At 28.4% G+C, this 11168-nt stretch overlaps 1 protein-coding gene across 1 annotated transcript in view; it reads right to left on the minus strand.

Annotated features, from left to right (window-relative positions):
• Positions 1-135: 135 nt before the first annotated feature.
• LOC106677264 (sodium-independent sulfate anion transporter) overlaps positions 136-11168 on the minus strand; it is a 221122-nt gene continuing 210089 nt past the window's right edge. Inside the window, exon 12 of the mRNA XM_067052922.1 lies at positions 136-4912. Coding sequence (XP_066909023.1) covers positions 4904-4912 — 9 coding nt within the window. The 3' untranslated portion in view covers positions 136-4903. The remainder of the gene's footprint in view (positions 4913-11168) is intronic.

Here is an 11168-nt window from a genome sequence, read left to right on the forward strand (position 1 = left end):
AATCTCCTTTCCTGATGGACACTCATTAGATGTTAAAATAAAAAATAATTCATTTCTGAAATTGTTTGTTTTTAAGGCAAGGAAGAAAAAAAAGACTATTATGAATAAATTATTTATAATTTAAATTAACACTGTGTACAATTTATATCGTGATATTTACATATATACAATTATATGTTTTTTTTAAAAAAAAAAATGAGGAAAATTTGAAAATAGAAAATATTTTCCTTTTGACAACAGGAATAAAATTCAAATTCGTTTGTTCTATTTTATTTTAGTTTTTTTGTCTCAGTAATGATAAACATAAATATTATCTTACATAGATATCACATAAAGAATAATTCTACTAATGAGTTCAACAAATAAATAAAACAATATTTTTTTTAATTTATACATTTCATGTTCTATTTGTAAATGAAATTAATGTTTTAAAAAGGGGGCAAACCTCAAAAGGTCAACGTAATAAATAATTTATATATGAATATAATAGAAGATATCTTTTACTCACGTGCTTGAAATTAAAGTGAAATTGAAAAATCATGATTGTGTTAGTTCTCTTTTATTTTTACGAATCTTAATAGTTTTAATTCTTAAAGTTTTATAAAGAAAAAACTAAAGCTTTTTTCTTGTTTGTAATACTCGTATAAAATTTTTGTAAAGAATGAATTTCTCAAATAATCTAAAAGAATATAAAGATTATGAAGTACATTATATTAAGGTATTTTAAATGCCCAAAATTTGTATATTACTCTATGATTAAATAATTTTATTTTTACATATTTTTTTCTATTCTCATATCCATCTTCAGGCCAAAAATTAAAACACTACTGTGCTTTATTTATTTATATCTTGGACATTTTGTAGATACACATTCACGTCTTCAGTATTTATAATTTAATAATTTTATTTTTTAAACAAGCTTTTCTACGATTGTATATAATTTATTAATGAATATCTTTGCCACTATAAACCACGAAGAGTCAGTTGTAAGAAAGTAATGTTTCTTGAACAACGATTGTGCAAGGAGGTGATTTGTTCATGATCACGCTCAATCACTAGATTTCTAACAAATAAGGATACCAACTTTTAGAGGCTGGGTGGATCCTGGAGGGCTTCCCACCCATAGTGTTGACTAACGGCTATAATGATAGAACAAATAATTATTTGTTGGAGTGTATAGGCATACTCACCTCACTAAAACCCCTTTTTAGTCACGGTCCTATTTTTGAAAGATTTATTTAAAACGGGAGAAGCAGACTTAGTATGGTTCAATCAAGCGATATTTAAAAAGTGACTAAAATTGAAAAAAAAAAAAACATGAAACACACCCCTCCAGCCCTCTGTAGTGGCGTTACTTATTTACCTTCCCTTCTCGGTGCTTTACTCACTGAGCTACCACCACTCCTCAAAATCGATTACTAGCATTTTTAATTGTTTTAAAGAAAAAAGATAAACAAATTAATAAATCTTTAAACATAATTTATTTGTTTGATTTCTATCTTTAAAACAATTTTAAATGCAATCAATTGATTATATACAATCGTAGAGAAGTTCATTAAAAAAATTAATTAATTTATAGGTGCTGAACAGCATCAATATAAATTGTGTAGTTAAGTAATTGTAGTAAAGAATATAAAACTGTTTTATCAGTGAATAGTGAATTTAATTGTCGAGCAAGAACTGGTTGTGCCCTAAATAATCATACTCCCCTAATTTCGTGATTGCTTTATGTAGCACAATTAAATAATTAACAAATTTGAAAATCATTTACAATATTATCCAACTTTCAAAGCGTACTTCACAATATATGGAGTATAATGATTTTTAGCAATAATAAAAAAAAACAACTTATAAGTAAAAGATTCCTTTTTAAGTGTCAACATATTTAAAATTAAAAACAAAAATTGAGTATAATTGAGTATTTATTAATTATAAGATACAACTGTGCTGCTCTGCTTAGTAAGAATGTAGTGTCTTCCTCATTATTTTTTTTTTAGATTTTCGTATCACTGTAAACATTAAGTGCAATATTGGAAGATCGTTAATCGATAGTGAACAATAAATAAGAAGATGGTTACGGGGCGGTAAAAAAAAAAAAAAAAAAAAAAAAAAAATAGTAATTAAACTATATAATGCAAGCCAACATTTAGTCCAACTTAAGAGGGTTTCATCGGTGCTAAAAAAGATACAAACAACTAAAATAATGTAATAAAGTAAGGGTAAAGGAATAGATAAGATGAAATAAAAGTAAGGTAAGGTATGGTTAAGAATATTTATAAAATAAAAGATTTAAACAACATAAAATAAATAAATAAAATTAAAGAACATAAAAATAAGATGTACAATAAAAAGTATAATACAACAAGAATTAAAAAAAAAAGTATTAAACAATTAATGAAAACTAAAATAAAAGCAAATAAAAAAGTAGATAAAAGAGAAACATAAAAACATAGTACACACTAAAAGACGAAGAATAAGGGAAATTAAAATGAAATAAAAGTCAAGAAAAAAATGTCTTTCCGTCTTTAAGTGAGTACTGTATTTTTTTTTTTATCCGATAATTCCGTTATTATTTCTGTTTTCATTAATCGTCTAATACATTTTTGTAATTATTGTTTCTTTATCCTTTATACTGTACATCTTACTTTTAATTTGTTCATTTTATCTTTTTTAAATCTTTTATTTTATAAATATTTTTAACCATAACTTAGTTTACTTATATTTCATGTTATCTATTTCCTTACTCTCTAACATTATTTTAGTTGTTTGTATCTTTTTTAGCCCTGATTAAGCCCAACAAAGTGGAGCGTAAAAAGTATTCCTTTTTTATCCAATTATTTCGTTGTTATTATTTCCATTTTCATTAATTGTCTAATACTTTTTTGTAGACTATTTTTAGTTTTCACAGTGCATGAAAACTATAAATAAACAATAATTACAAAAAAAGTATTAAAAGATTATTGAATTATGAAAACAGTAGATAAAAAATAAATATATAAAAATACAGTACTCAATTAAAGAGGGAAGACTTTTTTTCTTGACCTTTTTATTTCTCTTTTATCTACTTTTTATTTGTTGTTATTTTATTTTTTATTAATTATTTAATACTTTTGTTTGTAATTCTTTTTTATTTATACTTTTCACTGTACATCTTATTTTTGTTTTGTTTTTATATAATTTTTCATTTATTTAAAATAATTTTTAGGCATACTTTAGTTTACTTTTATTTCATGTTATTTATTCTCTAAATGTGTTACATTATTTTAGCTGTTTATATCTTTTTTAAAAATTAAGTTAAATAAAATAAAATTATTACGCACAGTGAAAACTATAAATAAACAATAATTACAAAAAAAGTATTAGAAGATTATTGAAAACGGAAATAATAACAACTAAAACAGTAAATTAAGGTGTGGCTAAATATGATTTAAAATATTGAATAATAATAGTTAACGCTTGAAGAAGTTTGTCGGGGGGTGCGGTCAGCAAAGAACAACATAAATAAACAAAACCATATTTATTTATTTTATGCCGACGTTACACAAATATCAATCAATTAAAAATTTTGTACTATTCAATTATTAGTTATCATTTTTGATTTAATTCAATATTTTATATAATTCTAAATTTGTTTGTATACTATTCCTTTTCAATTGTATGTTACTCTAAATGTTGTTGTTATCTCTTTTGTTCTATAGCCCTGATGAAGACCTGAAACTCAGGTCAAAACGTTGGCATAAAATAAATAAATATGGTTTTGTTTATTTATGTTGTTCTTTGCTGACCGCACTCCCCGACAAACTTCTTCAAGCATTAATCTACGGTCAACTATCTACACCTCATTAATAATAGTTAACCACCAATTCCCCCACTCCTCTATCCTGTTGGTCTTCTCATCGCCTTTAGCTCATTTTCATACTTACCTGCATTCTATAAGGCCGGAGTCCTATTTTATTCTTATTTCCCTTTTTTGTCTTTCTTTCTTTATGTATTGATATTTTTATATTTCTTTTTTATTTGTTATTATTTCCATTTCCATAATACCTTTTTGTAATTCTTGTTTATTTATAATTTTCACTGTATATCTTAAATTTAATTTCTTTAATTTACTTTGTTCATATTTTAAATCATATTCAATCTCTCCTTTGTTTACTTTTATTTCATGTTATCTATTTTCAACTTTGTTACATTATTTTGGTTGTTGGTATCTTTTTTAGCGCTAAAAAATCTTCTAACGAAACCCTGAAAAATGTTGGCTTTCATTAAATAGTTTGATTTTTTTTTTACCGTATATGGAGCATCTTCTTTTCATATGTCAAATGCAATAATTTTTTTAATTTAGATTAAGAAAAATGCAGTATGTATTGTCTTAGCAAATAGTTTACTTATTGGAAATGCAACAACTTGTAGTTGTTTTTTATTAAGATACTGTGTTCTTACAAAGCAGTACAGTATGATAAAAACGCTTTATGGCAGAATAAATTTTAAATTTCTAATTTGAAGTCATTGTAGTACATTTTTTAAAGGACTCTTAAACTTCTTATTATAGAGGTTCATTCTATATATATTTTTTTTAACTCAATGAATTCAAATAGTTATATAAATTAATTTTTCACTCTTCCATTTTTTAAAAACTAAACCACTGATTCAAATACCTTATAATTTCAGCATAATTGTTTCTTACAATTAGAGATATTAACACGCTCTTTCTGTACTTATCTTTTTACTCATATCATAAGATAATTAAAGTTAAAATTATATCACAATTCGCCTCATTTACTAAGAAATACATTATAAATTAGGAACAACACAAATTTAAGTACTAGCTATTGCTATTTGGAATATTGAGGAATGATTGTCATCGATCAGTGATGAAAATTTTTCTGCTAAGTTCTTGTCAATTTTAACTCATCTGAAAGCAAAATGATGAATAAGACATTAGAAAAAAGAATTTTCTTTTTAATGTTAATAATATAAAGTAAAAATAATGACTATATTAGAGAAAATAATCTATAAGCAAATATTTAGATTCTTTATATTAAATATCCTTAAGATTGGACCTAAACATGTGGCACAGAACTAGGGCTAAAAAAAAAAAAAAAAAAAAAAAAAAAAAAAAAAAAAAAAAAAAAAAAAAAAATCAAAAATAATAATACAATGAAAAATATAAGGAACCCAAAAATATGTAGTAATTTATGGTAAATAGAGAAAAATAATAATGTTAGATTGTCGCAGATTACTGACAATAGTATATAGTGATTTTCTTCTGTTATTGTTATCATCAGTTTGTTCCAACAACCGCTTCTGACTGTCCAGATTCGTATGGAGCATGCACAGTACAGATTTTGGGACAGAAAAACCCCTACTACACTTGCTCTGGACAGTCAGAATAGGGATGGGATATCGAAAGAAAAATATCGGTATCGATATTATATCGAACTAAAATATCGAAATATCGATATCGAAAATTTAACGAATTAAAGTAATCATAATTATAACATGATATAGCAAGACACAGGAGACTTATTTTATGTCATACCTAATCAAAATACGTAAGAAACTCTTAATAACAATGAAACAAAGCAACACCACGACAACCATATCATAAACAGAACAAATATAAACTAAAATATAATTGTGTTATTGAAGAAAATTTAAAAATAGGAAATTTTTAAAAATATGTATGTGTTATTTCTGTCATTTTCAATAAAATATCGATATTTCGATAAAGTAATATCGGAATATTGTTGCTAATAATCTGTATCGATATTAGAACAATAGAAAATAAAAAAAATAAATATGTAATTATAAAAATAAAATATCGATATTCCTATTTTAAAATCTCTATATGTTATTTTAGTCATTTTCAACAAAATATCAACATTTCGATCAAATAATATCGGAATATCTAAATAGTATTTTTATATTTTTCATAATTGTTTTTATTGTGAATCACTAATATTTCTGTAAAATAATATCTTACTGTCGTTAATAAATTTCCATATGAATATTATTAACAATGTCAAATATCGAAATGAAAATTAATATATTGAAACAAAATATCAATATTTCGATAAAATTATATCGGGATATTGTTTATAATCTACCATATCGATATTACAAAATATGCTAAATATCTTAATTTATATTAAATTATTGAAACAAAATATCAATATTCCATTTTAAACTTGTTGTTAAATAATATTATAAAAATGTCGAATATTGAAATGAATTTGAAATTATATTTAAATATTAAAATATCGAAATACTATTTTTAAGCTTTAATATTTTCTTTAACAAAATATCGAAATTTGGATCAAATAATATCGGAATATCATTGCCACTTTTTTTCTTTTTTTTTTTTTTAGAAACCGATATTCCGATATTATCGAAGAAAAATGATCGATATTACGATATTATCGGTTACTCGATATCGATATCAAAATATCGGATATCGGAGACGAAATATCGATGTTTCGATAATATCGATATCGATATCCCATCCCTAAGTCAGAAGTGGTTGTTGGAACAGACCTCATTTGACTGGATGGTCATTGCAGACCTCATTTGTGACTGGACTTTGAATTGTGTACTGAGAACCCAAGATGTTTTAAGTTGTGAATAAACCATCCAAATCGGTAATAGTTAACCTCAGCTCCCCTGAAAAAGGCGGGAACAATTACTTATTGACCAGACTGTACCTGGATAACTATATAGGTTAATAAATAATTCAAAACACTATCCAATTATAGTCTCAAAACCTTTATTTCTTTTACACGTCCAACGTTTCGGCCATCTTCAGGGACAATCTACTCAATATCACTATGAAAACATATAATTTAACACTCTAAAAACTTCATTCAGGCTATTCTGCCCAGGTCAAAACATTTATATCTAATAAGTCAATTATCCATTAAAAACCATGATCAAAATTATTTCTCTGCACACACTATTAATACACTTTTATCACAATTAGCAAGGTTGTGATAAAAGTGTATTAATAGTGTGTGCAGAGAAATAATTTTGACTATGGTTTTTAATGGATAATTGACTTATTAGATATAAATGTTTTGACCTGGGCAGAATAGCCTGAATGAAGTTTTTAGAGTGTTAAATTATATGTTTTCATAGTGATATTGAGTAGATTGTCCCTGAAGATGGACGAATTGGCCGAAACGTTGGACATGTAAAAGAAATAAAGGTTTTGAGACTATAATTGGATAGTGTTTTGAATTATTTATTAAGAAATTACCAGTCTCAAGAAAAATTTTTAAGATTATAAATATATAGGTTAGTTTATGATATTAACTGCCTTTCAAGAGGGAAAATTTCTTAAGTTTAACTTATAAACATCGACATTTAATACTTTTCATGTTTATGACCGATATTACTCTCGGAATCATGTACTTTTTTTCATATGAAACTCTACTCTCAGACAATCTTCAGTATTAGATATTTAATATTAGAATACATTTTACAAAATAGCAATATTACAGATATTACAAAATAAAAATATTAGATATTATATGTTTAAAGGAATCATTGGAATCTATAACCAGAATCTCTACAAATGAACCATTTATTTTATATTTACTTAATAGGTAATATACATTTTAATGTTTTAATTTTATAAAAAAATAATTTATATACCCATTAACATATATTGTATATGCAAATATAGGATGTCACTGAAATTATTTGAAGGAAGGGGATATAAAATTTCTTAATTGAAAAATTACGTCTAATGGTCCCATATTTCTATATCTAATAATGCCCTAATTTTCTCATAGGTATAATTCCGAGGTTTGACATTTAACTCTTAATCTGCTCTTTGGATATAAGTCCGAAGATTATCCTGTATTTATTGGGTCTACTTAATTGGACTGTTTCCTCCAGTTTCCTTTTTAATTGTTTTCGAATAGGAACTTTTTCTTGTTCCTTTACTATAAGGTTCTTACGTCCATTCCCTCTAGAGGGAAAAATTCCCTGTTGAGTGGGCGGGTAATTCATGTTTAAAAGGTTTGTACAGTCTGGACAAGAAGTAATCGTTCCCGTCTTTTTTGGGTGAGCTGAGGTAAACAATTACCTAAACAATTTACCAATTTACATACAAATCGTTGCAAACAGCCGTTTTCTCTTTTCAGGTCAATGCTGCCTAAATACTCGGATCTGGATTCTCCTGGGTCGTAGGCGTAGCCTGAACTGAACGGATCTGCTTTGAGGGGGAAACGTTTAGCTTTGATTAGAATTCAAGGGAACTATGGAAAGGGGGAGGAGGTTCATTTTCCCAATAATTCTTAATTCCCACTAAATTCTAATTTCCCTGTCGTGCATGGAGTATAAACTGGAAACCGCGATCTGTCGCGACATCTAATTAGTCTAAGAGCCGAAGAGAATTTGTTGTCTCGTTTGTCTCAAAATGGCGCCGCAAACTCAAAGTCTTCAATCAATAAATTTTGTAGTTAATAGGGATATTCATGATATTGTGTCAAAATGTTAAACCATGTTAAATGTTATAAGTATAGGATTGTGAGCAGCCCTATTTAAAGTCATGTGAAATGATAAATGCATAACAGCTCCTAGCGGATTTTCTGAGCAACTTGTTTAGTAACCTTTCCTGCCAAAACTTCATGTTATTGTTTACTTCCAAGTTTTAATTACAGTAATTTATTACAACATGCCTAAAATAAGTGAAAATTATAAGTGTAAAGGTTTGGCTACTGATTGGATTTTTAAAAAGTCCAAAACAGAAGAAGAAACAGAACCTGATACAATGCACACACCACACAAATTGCCGGATCTATACTTTTTTCAAATTTAATTTTATACCAGATCGGCCTGGTGGACCTTAAGGGACCTCTACATGTTGGCCAAGCCATGGCGAACATGCACGAGCATGTGGATGGGTGGCTTGTACGAGTTGGCCTAAGCTCGTTGCCGATCCATCGAGAGTAGATTTTTTGGAAACAGATCAAAGGGGTTCGTGAGAGCGCTCGTGTAGCATCTAAGTGGAGACTGCTTTATCAGTCTGTTTTTAGGCACTAATTCCATGAGAGCTCGCAATGTTGTTATATATGTGCCGAGCCACAGCGATGCATTTATATTGTACACGGATACCACAACAAACCTCCTTATTTGCATTGTTAATTTAATGTTAATTACAAAAAACAAAAACTGAACTGTGTTAAAAAAAGAAAATTAACTTATAATTAACAGAAAAATAAAAACCACTTTGAAGTAAAATCTAAGAGAAAAGAAAATACTTTTTTGGATTTTAACAGTATTAACACCGAATCTACAGAATTTTAAAATATACAATCTTAAACAAGAGTTGATTATTGGTTTGGTAAGGTTTGGATAACCCAAAGGTTTGGGTAATTATTTAATTAATTAAAACACGAAGAGCACAATAAGTTGGTAGTTCTAAAACAATTAAAATTGAAAACAAAGGTGTGAATGCAGGACAACCACCCTTTGATTTGTGCCCAAAAACCGACAATCAGCGGGTCGGTTACAAATTCAGGCCAACTTGCACCAGCCAATCCAAATAACCCATCCACACGATAGCGCATGAATGAATTTGCCTTTGTTTGGGATTTAGGGTTTCTCTACGGGTGTCTTTCTTGATGTAGAACAGGGTTTTGATCGAGTATGGCACCCAGGACTGCTATACAAGATCCGTAAAATCCTACCCCCTACTCCTCATTATCCATTCTTATCTCTCCGGCAGTTTATTTCAAATAAATCACAACCGCGCTTATTCATCCCTATTCCGTCAGTCTACTGGCGTACCTCAGGTTAGTATCCTTGGTCCTATCCCATATACAGTTTTTACAGCTGACATCCCAACCCATCCTAACACTATTCTTACCACGTATGCCGATGACACATGTCTATTGTCAGTGAACAATGATCCTTACATTGTATCCCAAACCCTCCAATCCCACATCACCACCCTTGAAGAATGGTGCCAAAACTAAAGAATTAAAATAAACAAATCACATTTATCCTTCGTCGTAAACCCATGACATTTTGCCCTACAGTATCCTTTAATAATACCCCACTTATTCCTGTCGAATAGATCTGTTACTTATCCGCTACTACATCTGGACAAACAACTGACATGCAATCCTCATACAAGGCTGAAAAGACAGGAAGCTCGTCAATTTACAACATTTACTAGACAAACGGTCTAAACTTCCAATCCATTACGAAATACTGATCTACATGACAATTATAAGGCTTATCTGGACATACGGAGTTGAGCTTTGGGGCTCCACTAAATCATCAAAGTCCCCCCGAATCCAATCCTTACAGTCCAAAATCCTTCGTAAAATCCTTAATGCTTTTTACTTTGTAACAAATCAAGTCATCCATCAGGACCTCAATGTCCCATATGCTGCCGATTTGGCCAGAATCAGATACCATTCCTTCCATGATAAACCTTCCAACCACGCAAATCCACTTGTTTCTAACCTGGCTTCTCCTTCATTACCTAATAATCCTCCTTGGCGTCTGAAAAGAAGATGGGTCCTGGATCTTCTCCTCTAGAAATGTTATTGGAGTTCTGTCAATGGATATATTCTCCACATGTCTGTATGTCACTATGTCACCTAAAGCTAATTTATGTGTTGTATATATTTTTATTCAGTTGTAAATAACAATAAATAAATTATTAAAAAAAAGGGTTTCTCGAGGTTAAAATAATGCCTCTTGACTTTGTTTCTACCAATAATACAACAGTTTAACAAAAGATGACAAAGCGGTGCATAGCCTTTTTCTGATTCAAACTCCAGCCTCTATTTTAATTTTTTTCTGGTTTTATCGGAACCAAATACTTTAATATTTCGTTTTTATCCATTTTTTTATTATTGCTAACAATAAGAACTAGTTATTCATGTCAAATGAACAAAATTAAAGAATTAATTAAGTCATAAAGTCAAGACCAGTTAGACTATTTCAATAAGGATATAAGTCCTATCTTAAATTCAATTAAAGCTCACTTATTTGTACGTTGATTTACCGAGTTAAATAAATAATGCCCAAAGAAACTTTCTGTTTATTACGAATTCAAAGAGACATTGCACAAGATACCGTTCCAAATCTCATTTACAAGCGTCGGACTGATAGTGTATAGTGATAAGTCGGACTGATAGTGTATAGTGATA

Source organism: Halyomorpha halys, unplaced genomic scaffold (genome assembly GCF_000696795.3).
Source record: "Halyomorpha halys isolate HHAL.00 unplaced genomic scaffold, Hhal_1.1 Scaffold92.1, whole genome shotgun sequence".
NCBI lineage: Eukaryota > Metazoa > Arthropoda > Insecta > Hemiptera > Pentatomidae > Halyomorpha > Halyomorpha halys.